The sequence below is a fragment of the Rutidosis leptorrhynchoides genome, chromosome 10, assembly GCF_046630445.1.
Source record: "Rutidosis leptorrhynchoides isolate AG116_Rl617_1_P2 chromosome 10, CSIRO_AGI_Rlap_v1, whole genome shotgun sequence".
Classification (NCBI taxonomy): Eukaryota; Viridiplantae; Streptophyta; class Magnoliopsida; order Asterales; family Asteraceae; genus Rutidosis; species Rutidosis leptorrhynchoides.
The window spans coordinates 337,561,625-337,576,993 of NC_092342.1; the positions used below are offsets into that span (position 1 = coordinate 337,561,625).

Sequence of the window (15,369 nt, forward strand, 5' to 3'; positions counted from 1 at the left end):
CGAGAACGAATCACTTTTCTAGCCTCATTATCCCAACAATGATAACACATCTAATCCGAACTGTAACCAATGAAGGTACACCTATTTAACTTAACCTTAAGCTTGTCTCTATCCGAATCCTTGGTCTTCACATATGCATTGCACCCAAAGATTCTAAGATGACCATAACTCACCTTTTTACCTAGCCATTCTTTCTCGGGAATTTGGAAACCCAATGGTGTTGAGGGTCCCCTATAGATCAAATAAGCCGGCCGTATTAACCGCATCCACCCAAAACATCTTAGGCAAACCGACATGTAGTCACTCTTAGCCATTTCATTCAACGTAAGATTCATACGTTCGGCGACCCCATTATGTTGTGGTGTCTCTAGTACCATCTTTAACATCTTAATACCAAACTTTGAACAGTGTTATCTAAACTCAAGACTACCATATTCTCCTCCATTATCTGACTTTTGAGTAGAGTCGTCAATGAAGGTAACATAATGGCGAGAACCTCCGTGTGATTCTACATTCATTGGTCCAAACACGTCCGTATGAACTAGCTCCAATTTCTCCAACTTTGGCGTATTCCCCGATTTCCCGAAATTCACCTGCTTTTGCTTCCCATAAAGTAAGACCCTGATTCTAAAATAAGGCATACAGTGTGCGGGCAGGAGGGACTATTTCGTAAATTGTTTAAAGTTGTGACTTTGGGTGCAATTATGCATGGCTCAGTTTTAAAGACAAAATGGCAGATTTGGAAGCCTTCATTTTTACTCCTAACACTACTAGAGAACTCTCAAGGTTCTAGAGTGAGAAAATGAGGTTTTTAGTGAGAGAAAGCCCCAAAGTGTGAAGAAGATGAATTGATCAACTCGATTTAGAGTGCAAGCTTAGTGTTCCATCCATCTAGACTTCATTTTGGTGGTAAGGTAAAACCATAACTAGAATTTTGTGCTTTGATTTTGGGTTTGATTGGGGTTTGTGCAAGTATTGGGTTATAAACCTCATTTCTCATGAAATTTTGGGGTTTTTGGGTGGGATTGGTATATGTAAACCCTAATGTGGTGGGTTTAGGGTTTGATGATGACTTTGGAAGTGATTAGTCATGATTTTGGGTGTTAATCACTAAATTACAAGTGTATTGTTAATTAAGATGTTTGTAAGAATATGTTTTGAGTCATGCATGTAAGATGTATGATGAAATGCCTCCAAGAGGTGAAGATCATGTTGATGCTTAGGATTACTAACTAAAATCAACCCTTGATAGTGTGATTAATCAATGGGTAGTATGGTGGTGATTTGGGTGTGTTTAAGAGTTTGATTTTGGTCAAAAATGGTCAAACCCATTATTATAAAAACTACACGAAACATGACTTTGTAAAGGTCATATCTTGTAAACCGTGACTCCGTTTGGGGCGTGTGAGCACTTTTCGGAAAGGTATTTGAGTGTACTTTCCAATAAATAAGTTTGTACCTACTGATTTGGTGATTAATTAGGTCAAAATCTGCTGTCAATAAGGGGCTGTCCAAAATGTTAAAATGTGTAAATTTGGTATAAAGTGTTGTTGTTTGGGACTTTGAGCATGGTGTAAGCGTTATTAATTTTAGGGTGTTGTTGGGCTTGAGTTACCACATGTAGTGATGATGGGTCGAGTCCTTTTTGAGTCAAGTGCAATTTGGTTAACTGTACTTGCTTGTGTGTGTTAGAATTACCACCCGTAGTGGTGATTTAGTTATGTCCATTTAGGTGACTAAATGGGCGGGTTTTGGTGAGCAAGATGGAAGCCCTAGGCTAGGGGTGTTGGTGTCAGATTCTCTTATAGAGAATGGATGTTTATGTATTTGTGTGCCTATATTTATATATGTGATTACTTGCTTGGATGTGGAGACGGTGGTATAGCATACATGGCTTGTGCTTGCATTCCAAGGTGAGTGGAGTATTTATATGTGTATGTATATAAGTTGGTTTCTTGCAGATGATGTGGTGAGTGACATCCGGGCGTGAGGATTCATTCTTTGTTGGCCACTTGGTGCAAAGTGGTAAGTGTTATTTGTAAGGATTCACTTTTTGTTGGCCATGTTTGCAATTGTGACTTGTGGTGGGTGCTATTCGTAAGAATTCACCCTTTGTCGACCACTGGTGGTAATGTGGAGAGTGTCATCCGAAAGGTTTCACTCTTTGCCAGCCACATTTGTGGGATGTATGTGGTGAGTGTCTTCCGTAAGGATTCACTATTTGTTGGCCACATACTTGCATTGAATAGTGTTATATCATTTGATGAATAACATTATTGTGTATGGTTAACCATATTTGTGTTTGTGTGTTTGTAGTGTAGCATATTATATTGTGGTTATATGCATTTGTGATGCTAGCTTGTATGCGGATTTGTGTAAGTATGTGCAAGTAAGTAGCATGGTGAAGTAGCATGGTTAATACATTAATCATTTTCCAGCCATTTGCGAGTGCATCTCAAAAGTTTATACGTATGTTTGATAAATAGAATTTGTTTAAACGGTATATGTATACATATATAGATATGAAATGTTATTCCATCCTTGAATTTGAACTAGTTACATAATTTATTCAATTATATGAAAATGTTTCATGACTGAAAATATAAAAGGTGAGAAACTCTTTTAAATGTACATGTTAAAATTATATACGAGTTACTAACAAAAATTAATCTTAAGTATCACTATGCGTCCTCCTACACCTCTATGAAGGTACTCAAGTCCGGTTGATACATCAATGCATATCTTAACCCGGTTTCTCCACGTAAGTCTGGCAGATTTCAAATGTTGATCTAGACTTCCCCATGATGCATATTCATAAACAATAACTTTTTCATCTGTTTCTTCGCATCCTACAAGACTGATAATATTCTGATGGTTATACGAACAAAGAATTTCTAGCTCATTGTAAAATTGTTTATCTCCTTGACCACCACTTGTGTCCAACTTCTTTGCAACAATGGTATAATGTATATTATCCTGTCCACGTAAAACTTCTCCTTTGTATACCCTGCTGAAGCCTCCTCCTCCTCCAATGACACTTTTGAAGTCTTGTGTTGCCATTTTAATATCTTCAAGTGACATTATGAGCTCGTGCTTACTATTTTCTTGTAAATCATGAAACACTAGATAAATATTTGTATTTCAGTAGTCGATTATTTCATCGAACTCATTACATTGCAACCTTCATGTCTAACCAATCTATGGGCTAAAACTATAATCATTAACAAGTTACAAATTACACAGTGTTCTTTAACAGATTAGAAAATGTTATTTGGGTAGCTCCATCTTACAGGTAGAAGTATATGTTATGCTAAATTTATAATGAGTTACTAATGTTACATTAAAGTTTTACATTATGATTGAATTCTCATTTGGAACCAAACTGTTAATATCATGGTTTGAATCACCTTTTTTAGTTCTTGACATTAAAAGCTCAACATATGTAACTCGAATTGGACTTACCATTCAAAAATCCCTAACCAACAATCACTTTAATTAATGAAATCATAATTAACAAAGAGTAGAAGATTTATTTGCTCTTTAAGTTAATTATACTTACTTGCAAGACTAATGCTTTTTCAAGTTTCTTGACGACAACTTTCATTGTTGGATGCTGGCTCTATTTTTCTTCTACACACCAACACACAATTTTTATGAATGTGTCCAGCGAATCTTCGTTGGGTCCTTTATGTAGAAAATGATGTTTTTCATTTTTTTCTTCCATAATTGAATGAAGTATCTTACTTTTTATTGTTCCCCCTTTGGTCCATCGACGTGCCAACTCTGCCGGACCTTTGGCTTCATAGAACTTCACCAAATGTTGGGCACAAAAACCACATAGGACTTCAAGTATAATTACTCCGAAACTAAATACATCCGACTCTCTTTTCAAATTACCCGTCATAACATATTCCGGATCCACGTGTGCATCTTCGAATACAGTTTTTGCCTTACCGAGATGAAGATCATCTAAATCTTTATTAGGATGCAGCAATTTAGAGCATTCAAATCCTCCAATTTTTGCCCTATCATTGTCGTCCAACAAAATATTGTTACATCTTATACTACCGTGTATTACCATTATGTGGTCCTCAATCTCATTGTGAAGATAACTCAAGCCTTGTGCAACATCAGTGCAGATTTTCAAACGTTTTTCCCATGTAAGAATAGGAGTGTACAAACTTTCATGAAGGTAATTACTAGCAACGGACTCGTAGACAAGTATCACTTCAGAACCTTGTTCACAAAATCCAAGAAGAGTGTATGATCTGATGATTACAATGGCTAAGACTTAGTATTTCTTTATTGTAATCATGATACGGAGTGTGGATACATTTTATGGTTACATTGTATCGTCTCTTGGGTAGTTCATCTTTATTCATTCCATTTACGAAGGAACGATAATCTCTATCAAAGCATACAAGTTCTGCTTTGTAGAAACTATAATGCTCTCCCTGCTCAATTGTAGATTCCTTGGAGAAATTATTGGTGGCTAATTTTATATCTCGTACTTCAATTTTCAAGTGCTCCAAGGTGTTGAGCTGCAAGATTTTGATAAAAAGGGAATAAGTATTACATGATATACTTATTTGATGATTCTTGTTACTAAATAATCATTGCAGACTCGATATATATAAGTGCATTACCATTGAGGGACCACATGATGCCTTATCGACTCCTAAATCAAATGTTTTATCTTCTTTCTCCCGATCATCATGTCTTTGAGTCTGTAAATTTACAGAATGACGTTTCAGTCTGTAACTAGGGGTGTAAACGAGCCGAGTCGAGCTCGAGTTCGACTGACCTCGAGCTTGAGTTCGACTGGGCTCGAGCTCAAGTTGACTGAGCTCGAGCTCTACTCATTTAGAATTTGTTGAGCTCGAGCTCGGCTTGGTTCAAACATAGCAAATAAAGCTCGAGCTCAGCTTGGTTGAATTTAAAAAAGCCCGAGCTTGACTCCTTTATTAATAATATAATTATTTTATTATTATTTTGTTTAATTTTGATATTTATTTTATTTATTACTTACTTTTTTATTACTTACTTTTTAATCATATATATAAATATATAATATGATATGATTTAAGCATTATATTTTATACTTTATAAAAGATAAAAGATAATTAGTATTATGCAATTATTCCGTATATAATATTATTAGACAATAATATTAATTACTATATATAAATGAAAAGCTCATTTACGTTCGCGAGTTTGTTCGAGCTCGATATAAGAAGCTCGAGCTCGTTTAGCAATCGATCATTAAAATAAGCTCGAGTTCGTTTAAACTCGGCTCGAATCGAGTTTTTAACGAGTAAAGCTCGAGTAGCTCAGCTCATTTACACCCGTATCTGTAACGATACAAAATAAAGATATTTTGACACCTTAATTTGAACTTCTAGTTCTGTCCGTACCTGGCCTTTCTTATCATCTGTATCCATTTCAGTTTGTAAACTCTTAAGCAACTGAAAAACACCTGACACACTTGGGCATAGACCTTCCTTCTCTAAGCACGTATATGCTCCGATTGCTATCCGTGGGATGTACACGCGTGATTTTTGGTCCAACTGATTCAACAGATCGGGATCCATTAAATCGCCGACTCTTCCACTTCTTCCCAAATGGAATTTGACCAATGGTGTAACACCCCGTTTTCCCGTGCATGTCTAAAGGTACGTACTTTATCAATAGTACGCTAATAACCTACTCGTTATGTGATTAGCTGAACTAAAGTGTTGGTTAGGTGTAAGTGCATATATGTATATGTGTGTGTATATATATATATATATATATATATATATATATATATATATATATATATATATATATATATATATATATATGGTGTATTCAAATGCGTGCGTGTACGCGTATATGAATGTGTCGTGTTTGGCGTCGAGTCGTGTGAGACTTAAGGTTGAGGTATAGACGTGCATAGGAAGGGTGAAAGTTGTTGTGTTTGTGTTTGAACCCTTGATTTATATTTAATCGTCAAAGTGACCAGACCTAGGCTAACACCGCGCCGTGACAAACGGGTTCGCACCGCGACAAACAAAGCGAAACCAGATCAGAACTTGAGTTAAGAAGGGTGGTTTTTCCTTCTTTATGTCGCGCCGCGACAAAGGAGCCGCGCCGCGACACATCTGCAATTCTGACTCTGAATTCTGCTTAATTTATATAGGGTTTAGGGGTAAATTGGTCTTTTCGCGTGTAGATCTGGATGGAGCCTTTAATATGAACCACTTATTCTTCTTTTCTCATTTCTTTTCCTTTTTCTTTCTTAATTTTCTCTCAAATCCTAAAACCCACTTAGTTTAAATTTAAGATTTGGAGGTGAAGTTTTGTGAATCAATCCTAAAAGCGAGAATTAAAGTTGTTCATCGTATCTCTAGCTACACATTCATAGTCTTGGTAAGTTCTAACTCTAAGTCTCGAGTTTTAACTAGTTTAAACTAGGGTTTGGTTCATAAGAACTAGTGTGACCCATTTGAGGGTTAAATGGGTGGGTTTTGGGTTGGATTGTTGAAAGGAAACCCTAAATAGCTATTATCTAGGGTTTGGTCTTGTGATTTGAGGTTGTAAGTGCTAAATGATGGTGTTAGTCATTAATGCACTTTTAAAATGATGAAAGAGTTGTTATTGTGTAAGTTTGACTTGATTTGTGAATCAAAGAGTCAAAACTTGATTTGTGTAAGTTTGACTTGAGTTGTAATAGGTACGTTACATTCAAGGGTTGCAAGCTCGGTTAGCTTTCACAAGAGACTTGAGGTGAGGGGAATGATTATACATGTGTGTATATAATGTATTTACTTGTACGAGGTTCGATGTGGGTTTAAGTTCGGGCGTTAGATACCACATCGAGTCATTATATGATATGGGTTTAAAGTTCGGGCGTTCGATACCATGTCATATATGTGTGTGGGCGTGAAGTGTGGGTTTAAAGTTCGGGCGTTCGATACCACATTACACGTGACGGGTGGGTTTAAAGTTCGGGCGTTCGATACCACTCAGGGGTTAGTGATATAATTCGTTGTACACTGACGGTTGTTGGGAACACCGATGGGAAATTCGAAGTACCATTCCCTTGTACGATTGGTTAACCATGGTTATGTGTTTTAGTGTAGCATATTATATTGTTCGAGTTATATATGCTTTCGTTGTGCTAGCTTGTGGTCTTGGAGATTTAGCGTTATGCCTTGCGTTGGTATGCCTTTTAAATAGCTAGCGTGTATGAGGTAATTGTGTATGTGATTGTATGTAAGTAGATTATATATATATATGTGTATAATTATTGCATTCACTAAGCGTTAGCTTACCCTCTCGTTGTTTATCTTTTTAGATGCAGGCGCAGTTAAGGGCAAGGGGGTTATCGGACATTAGGCGTCCCGTGATGATGCTTTGTCGGAGTTTTGATGTTGGCCTAACGTTTTGGGTAGTTTAGTCCCTAACCATGCTCGAAGTGTCGTTTGGATTGTAAACTATCAATAGTAATGGGTCAAACTTGTACTAAACTTTATTCGTGGCCCTCGTGCCTTTTGTAAACAACTAATTGTTGTGCGTTTTAAATGGAACTCGTGAAATGGGTTACACAAATTATTTGGCGTGTAATTGTGTTGTATAAAAAAAAATTTATCGTATGGATTATGGGTTGGGTTGTTACAAGTGGTATCAGAGCATGGTCTGAGGGATTTAGGTGACTTGAGATAGGCGCCTAGACTTAGACTTTTGTGTTGCGGAATTATATGCGGGACTTGTAGGACTACGGGTCAGTGCGGGCTTTGATTAGTTCTTTAATGCATAGGTGGACTAACTATGCTATGATATGATATTACTAATCATGTGTTATTGTTTTGAACATCGAGCGAGATGGTTGTGATACGTTTGAGCATGGCACGGCATGTGAGCGTAATAGTGAGTCGCGACCACTATTACGGTTGCAAGTCAAGTCAAGCAAGGATGTGCGACAAGTATCGAGCTAGATGTGATATGTGTGCGGTCATATGCATAGGTATATATGTGTATTAAATTAATGGCGATGTCTAATCCATTTTTAATCTTTAGAATGAAGACGAGAAACGGAACGAATACGAATGACAATGGTGGTCCCTCTCATGTGGGGGAAGATGAGATGACTACCAAGATTGAGACCGCTTTAGAAAACTATGTATCGGTTTTCTCATGAAGGGTTAAACAAATATTCGAAGAGTCAGTTTCGAAACAAATCGTCGATATGATTCAAGAACGGATGACTAATGCCGTTAAAGAAGAAGTTGAAAGGAGGTTTCCTAGACCTCAAAATGTGGGCGAGTTGGAGTTTAGCTATAAGAACTTCTTGGCAACTAAGCCTCCTCACTTTCACGGGGATCCCGACCCCATGAAGAGTGCGGCTTGGATTTCCAATGTTGAAGGTTGTTTTCGCGCGACCAAGTGCCCACCCGAGAAGAAGACTAGACTTGCTACTAGTTTGTTGAGGGGCCATGCTAAAGATTGGCTCGATGGTAAAATTGATATGGTGGGTGATGCGGCCTTTGTGGGTTTGTCTTGGGCGGAGTTCAAGAAGGAGTTTTTCCTTGAATATCGTACGCAAGCGGATCTTTTCAAATTGTGCAACGAGTTAAGGAACATGCATCAAGGGTCTTTGGACCTAAACACTCTTAAAACCAACTTTCTCACTAAGGCGCGTTTTTGCCCCGAGTATGTGGGGAATGATCAATTGTTAATGGAAGACTTTCATGCGACCCTTAGAGATGATTTGGAGGGTAAAATTAGTATTGGTCATGTTGAGACCTTTGCTAAGCTTTTGGCGGTGGCGAAGGGGTTTGAAGAGCAAGCTCCGAGTCCGGTTAGTTATGCGCCGAGTAAACGAAAGTTTGAAGCTTCTAATTTTTCGAACAAGAAGAGTAGGGGAGCATCCGAAAGTGTCGGTAGCGTGAAGAGGGGTGTTTCTAGCGGTCACATGTTTCAATTGTGGGCAAAAGGGTCACTACTCCCGTGATTGCCCAAAACTGTCTACTAATACAATCACGTGTTTTAATTGTCAAAAAGAAGGGCACCGAAAGTCGGAGTGCCCCGAACTCCGAAATGATCATGTTAAAAGAATGGAGAAGGCGGCGGGGTCAGCTAGGGGATGTAATTATTTGATGACTAATGACGAAGCCAAGCAATCCAATGAAGTCGTTTCAGATACTTTCATGGTTAACTCTAATTCGGCAAGGATTCTATTTGATAGCGGTGCAAATTTATCGTTTGTGTCTCCAAAATTTGTGCCTAAACTTAATAAACCGTTAGCTAAGTTAAGTCGTCCGGTAGAAGTCGAAATAGCAGATGGCAAGATGGTGCTAGTGGTCGATGTGTGTAAGAATTGTAATGTTGTGTTTGGTTCCGAGAACTTTAATATTGATCTCATTCCGATGACGTTAGGTGATTTTGATATCGTGGTTGGTATGGATTCGCTCGATCATAATAGAGCCGATATTGCATGCCATGAAAAATCTATTCGTGTGAAGACCCCAAGTGGGGGAGAGTTAATTATTCATGGTGATAAACGAAGGAGACCGGTGCCGATATGCACTTTTGCACGGGCACGTCGACTCGTTGTTACCGGTGGAATGGTTTTCCTTGCTCATGTTGTTGATACTCGTGATGAGCCACCACCCATTCATGAAATTCCGGTGGTAAGTGAGTTTGAAGATGTTTTTCCGGATGACTTACCGGGTGTTCCGGCGGAAAGACAAGTCGAATTTCGCATTGAGTTGGTCCCGGGAGCTACTCCCATTGCTAAAACTCCGTACCATTTGAAATGCAAGAATTGTTGAATCAAATTCAAGAGTTACTTGAGAAGGGTTTTATTCGACCGAGTGCTTCGATATGGGGTGCTCCGGTTTTATTCGTGAAAAAGAAGGATGGAAGTATGCGGATGTGTATCGACTATCGGGAGTTGAACAAGGTGACGATCAAGAATCGTTATCCATTGCCTAGGATAGACGATTTATTAGACCAACTTCAAGGCGCTACGTACTTCTCTAAAATTGACCTACGGTCTGGCTATCATCAAATGCGGGTCCATGAGGAAGATATCGAGAAAACAGCCTTTCGAACGCGTTACGGGCATTTTGAATTTGTGGTTATGCCTTTTGGTCTTACGAATGCACCGGCGGCATTCATGGATCTTATGAACCGAGTGTGCCAACCAATGTTGGACAAGTCGGTAATTGTGTTCATTGACGATATTCTTGTCTATTCTAAGAGCATGACGGAACATGAACACCACTTGCGCGAAGTATTGAAGACGTTGAGAAAAGATAAGTTGTATGCTAAATTCTCAAAATGTGAATTTTGGCTAAGGGAGGTCCAATTCCTTGGCCATATTGTGAACAAGGTTGGTATTCAAGTAGATCCGGGGAAGATAGAGACGGTGAAGGATTGGGGACGACCGACTACGCCTACAGAAATCCGAAGTTTTCTCGGATTGGCCGGTTACTATCGTCGGATTATCCAAGACTTTTCTAAAATTGCTTCTCCATTGACGAAATTGACGAGGAAGAACGTGAGTTTTAATTGGGAAAACGAGCAAGAAATCGTTTTTCAATTATTGAAAGAGAAATTGTGTAAAGCTCCGGTCTTAGTATTGCCAGAAGGTGTAGATGATATGACGGTCTATTGTGATGCTTCTTTGAATGGGCTCGGGTGTGTTCTAATGCAACGAGGTAAAGTCATCGCTTACGCCACTCGCCAATTAAAGGAACATGAAAAGAGATACCCGACTCATGATCTTGAATTAGCGACGGTGGTCCATGCTTTGAAAATTTGGCGCCATTACTTGTATGGTGTCAAGTGTACGATTTATTCGGATCACAAGAGTTTGAAACATCTTTTTGATCAACGGGATTTGAATTTTCGTCAATGTAGATGGATGGATGGATGGATGGATGTGGTGAAAGACTATGATTGTGAGATACTTTATCATCCGGGCAAAGCGAATGTAGTCGCGGATGCGTTAAGCCGAAAGAGTCACCACCCGGTGTTACGATTGGGATTGTTACATATGACTATTACTAATGATTTTCTTGAGAAACTTGGTGTGATTCAAATAGTGGCTTACGTTCACAACAAGGATGCGGAACGAATTGTGGGGCAATCGGAATTCATTACGATGGGTTCGCGTGGTTTATTGTCTTTTCAAGAAAGAGTGTGGGTGCCTAAGATGGGTGATTTCCGAAAGGTGCTTCTTGATGAGGCGCACAAGTCTAAGTATTCCATACATCCGGGGGCGACAAAGATGTACCATGATTTGAAGAAAGATTATTGGTGGCCGGGCATGAAACGCGACGTTGTTAAGTATGTTGAGCAATGCGTCACGTGTTTGCAAGTTAAAGCCTAACACCAAAAGCCGTATGGTAAGTTGCAACCGCTAGAAATTCCGATGTGGAAGTGGGAGCATATTACCATGGATTTTATTACCAAGTTGCCGAAAACAGCGAGAACCCAATTTGACACTATTTGGGTGATTGTCGATAGATTGACGAAGAGTGCGTTGTTTCGTCCTATTAAAGAAGCAATATCGTCGGACGCACTCACGAAGATGTTCATTAAAGAAGTGATATCGAGACATGGCATTCCCGCGTCTATTGTTTCGGATCGGGACACGCATTTTACTTCTCGATTTTGGAAGAAGTTTCATGAAGACATGGGTACGAGGGTAAATATGAGTACGGAGTACCATCCTCAAACGGACGGTCAAACCGAACGTACGAATCAAACATTGGAGGATATGTTACGTGTGTGTATCATTGAATTCGGTGGTAGTTGGGATGAACATTTACCTTTGGTGGAATTCTCGTACAATAATAGTTTTCACTCTAGTATTAGAATGCCAGCGTATGAGATGTTGTATGGTAGAAGGTGTCGAACCCCGATTTGTTGGGGTGATGTGGGTCAAAGGGAAGTCGGGAGCTCCGACTTGGTATTGGAGACAAATGATAAAATCGTTATGATTCGGGAACATTTGAAAAAGGCGCAAGATAGGCAAAAGTCTTATGCCGATAAGCGTAGACGTTTGATCGAAATTGAAGAAGGCGATATGGTGATGCTTAAGGTTTCGCCATGGAAGGGTATTATTCGGTTTCGAAAATGGGGAAAGTTAGCTCCTCGGTTTATTGGGCCGTTTAAGGTTTTAGCTCGTGTTGGTGAAGTCGCGTATCGTTTGGAATTACCCGAAGAACTTGCGGGGATCCATAACACATTTCATGTTTCCCACCTCCGTAAGTGTCTTGCGGATGATTCTTCATGGATGCCTTTAGACGAAATTGAGCTAAACAACAAGTTAGAATACGTTGAAGAGCCGATTGCTATACTCGATGAGAAGATTAAAATGTTGCGTAACAAAGAGGTGAGGACCTTTAAGGTCCAATGGCGTCGTAGTAAAGGTTTCGAGTTTACTTGGGAGTCCGAAGAATTTGTGTTGGTTTATCTTCCCTCGTGTCATGCGGCTTGGATCGCGAGGACGCGCTCCGATTTAAGTGGGGGAGAGTTGTAACACCCCGTTTTCCCGTGCGTGTCTAAAGGTACGTACTTTATCAATAGTACGCTTATAACCTACTCGTTATGTGATTAGCTGAACTAAAGTGTTGGTTAGGTGTAAGTGCATATATGTATATGTGTATATATATATATATAGGTGTATTCAAATGCGTGCGTGTACGCGTATATGAATGTGTCGTGTTTGGCGTCTAGTCGTGTGAGACTTAAGGTTGAGGTATAGACGTGCATAGGAAGGGTGAAAGTTGTTGTGTTTGTGTTTGAACCCTTGATTTATGTTTAATTGTCGAAGTGACCAGACCTAGGCTAACGTCGCGCCGCGAAAACGGGTCCGCGCCGCGACAAACAAAGCGAAACCAGATCAGAACTTGAGTTAAGAAGGGTGGTTTTTCCTTCTTTATGTCGCGCCGCGACAAAGGAGCCGCGCCGCGACACATCTGCAATTCTGACTCCGAATTCTGCTTAATTTATATAGGGTTTAGGGGCAAATTGGTCTTTTCGCGTGTAGATCTGGATGGAGCCTTTAATATCAACCACTTATTCTTCTTTTCTCATTTCTTTTCCTTTTTCTTTCTTAATTTTCTCTCAAATCCTAAAACCCACTTAGTTTAAATTTAAGATTTGGAGGTGAAGTTTTGTGAATCAATCCTAGAAGCGAGAATTAAAGTTGTTCATCGTATCTCTAGCTACACGTTCATAGTCTTGGTAAGTTCTAACTCTAAGTCTCGAGTTTTAACTAGTTTTAACTAGTTTAAACTAGGGTTTGGTTCATAAGAACTAGTGTGACCCATTTGAGGGTTAAATGGGTGGGTTTTGGGTTGGATTGTTGAAAGGAAACCCTAAATAGCTATTATCTATGGTTTGGTCTTGTGATTTGAGGTTGTAAGTGCTAAATGATGTTGTTAGTCATTATTGCACTTTTAAAATGATGAAAGAGTTGTTATTGTGTAAGTTTGACTTGATTTGTGAGTCAAAGAGTCAAAAGAGCACTAGTTGACCTAATCGGGCGAAATGGTTATGAAATACACCAAGTTTATGTTAGTTGATGTAAATAGACCCTAATCACTAGCCTTAAATGATCTATGACGAGGCGTGGCCATTAATGGGTGGTTTTGGGGTAGTTGAGTCATTTAATGCAATCGGGTCATTAAATGCTCAAGGGTTAGTGGTTGGCATTTAATTTAACTAGATTGTATGTTAATAAATGCATAATGTAATAGGTACGTTACATTGAAGGGTTGCAAGCTCGGTTAGCTTTCACAAGAGACTTGAGGTGAGTGGAATGATTATACATGTGTGTATATAATGTATTTACTTGTACGAGGTTCGATGTGGGTTTAAGTTCGGACGTTCGATACCACATCGAGTCATTATATGATATGGGTTTAAAGTTCGGGCTTTCGATACCATGTCATATATGTGTGTGGGCGTGAAGTGTGGGTTTAAAGTTCGGGCGTTCGATACCACATTACACGTGACGGGTGGGTTTAAAGTTCGGGCGTTCGATACCACTCAGGGGTTAGTGATATAATTCGTTGTACACTGACGGTTGTTGGGAACACTGATGGGAAATTCGAAGTACCATTCCCTTGTACGATTGGTTAACCATGGTTATGTGTTTTAGTGTAGCATATTATATTGTTCGAGTTATATATGCTTTCGTTGTGCTAGCTTGTGGTCTTGGAGATTTAGCGTTATGCCTTGCGTTGGTATGCCTTTTAAATAGCTAGCGTGTATGAGGTAATTGTGTATGTGATTGCATGTAAGTAGATTATATATGTATGTGTATAATTATTGCATTCACTAAGCGTTATCTTACCCTCTCGTTGTTTATCTTTTTAGATGCATGCGCAGTTAAGGACAAGGGGGTTATCGGACATTAGGCGTCCCGTGATGATGCTTTGTCAGAGTTTTGATGTTGACCTAACGTTTTGGGTAGTTTAGTCCCAAACCATGCTCGAAGTGTCGTTTGGATTGTAAACTATCAATAGTAATAGGTCAAACTTGTACTAAACTTTATTCGTGGCCCTCGTGCCTTTTGTAAACAACTAATTGTTGTGCGTTTTAAATGGAACTCGTGAAATGGGTTACGCAAATTATTTGGCGTGTAATTTGTTGTATAAAAAAAAAATTATCGTATGGATTATGGGTTGGGTTGTTACAAATGGAGCCAGCAACCTGCAATTTTTGTTTGCTCTCCTGCCACATATAATTTCAAATAAAAGAACACCTAAGGAGTAGACATCTGACTTGAGGGTCACTCCTCCATTATTCGCAATTTTCGGATCTATATACCCTTTTGTACCAATTAGTTTAGAAAGGAAAACACGATTTCGTTTATCCACCGGTTGTTTGATTGAAAATTCAAAACCAGATAACTTAGGCTCCTAGTTTTTATCTAGTAAAATAGTGGAGCTGTTAATGTTACGGTGTATAACAAAATAACCTAGTCCTTGTACATCATGGATGTAATTAATGGAATCCGCAACACCAATACATACATTCAACCTTTGAAGACCTGCGAAGGAAGTTTTGCTTAGATGCATTTGAAGACTTCCACTAGCATAGTGATGGTTTACGATGATCTTCTCTCCTTTTTCATCACAAACCCCGATCAGAGAGACGACATTTTTATGATTGAGATCTGTACGAAACTATGAACACACAAAGAAATCACACCAAACCTTGAAAATCATATGATTAAAACCAAAATTACAGAAGAAGAATCAATAACAAAATACAGAAAAGAACAGCTCTAAGATCTAGCAGACTAAAACAATCTCTCAAAAGAACACTAAGTATCAAGATGATACTTCTCAAATCAGCCAATTT

At 39.0% G+C, this 15,369-nt stretch overlaps 1 protein-coding gene across 1 annotated transcript; it reads right to left on the reverse strand.

The window, feature by feature from the left end:
* Positions 1–410: 410 nt before the first annotated feature.
* Positions 411–3,081, reverse strand: LOC139871392 (probable serine/threonine-protein kinase PBL23). The gene is made up of 2 exons (XM_071859106.1): positions 2,683–3,081; positions 411–593 (listed from the first exon to the last, which is right to left on the reverse strand). The coding sequence occupies exons 1-2, from the start codon at positions 3,079–3,081 to the stop codon at positions 411–413; spliced, it is 582 nt and encodes a 193-aa protein (XP_071715207.1).
* Between the last annotated feature and the right edge of the window lie 12,288 nt (positions 3,082–15,369).

Coding starts and splice junctions, on each gene's coding strand:
- LOC139871392 (XM_071859106.1), bottom strand. CDS start 3,081: ATGTCACTTGAAGATATTAAAATGGCAACACAAGACTTCAAAAGTGTC. Junction 594..2,682: donor GAGGTGTAGGAGGACGCATA/GTGATACTTAAG, acceptor AAGCAAAAGCAG/GTGAATTTCGGGAAATCGGG.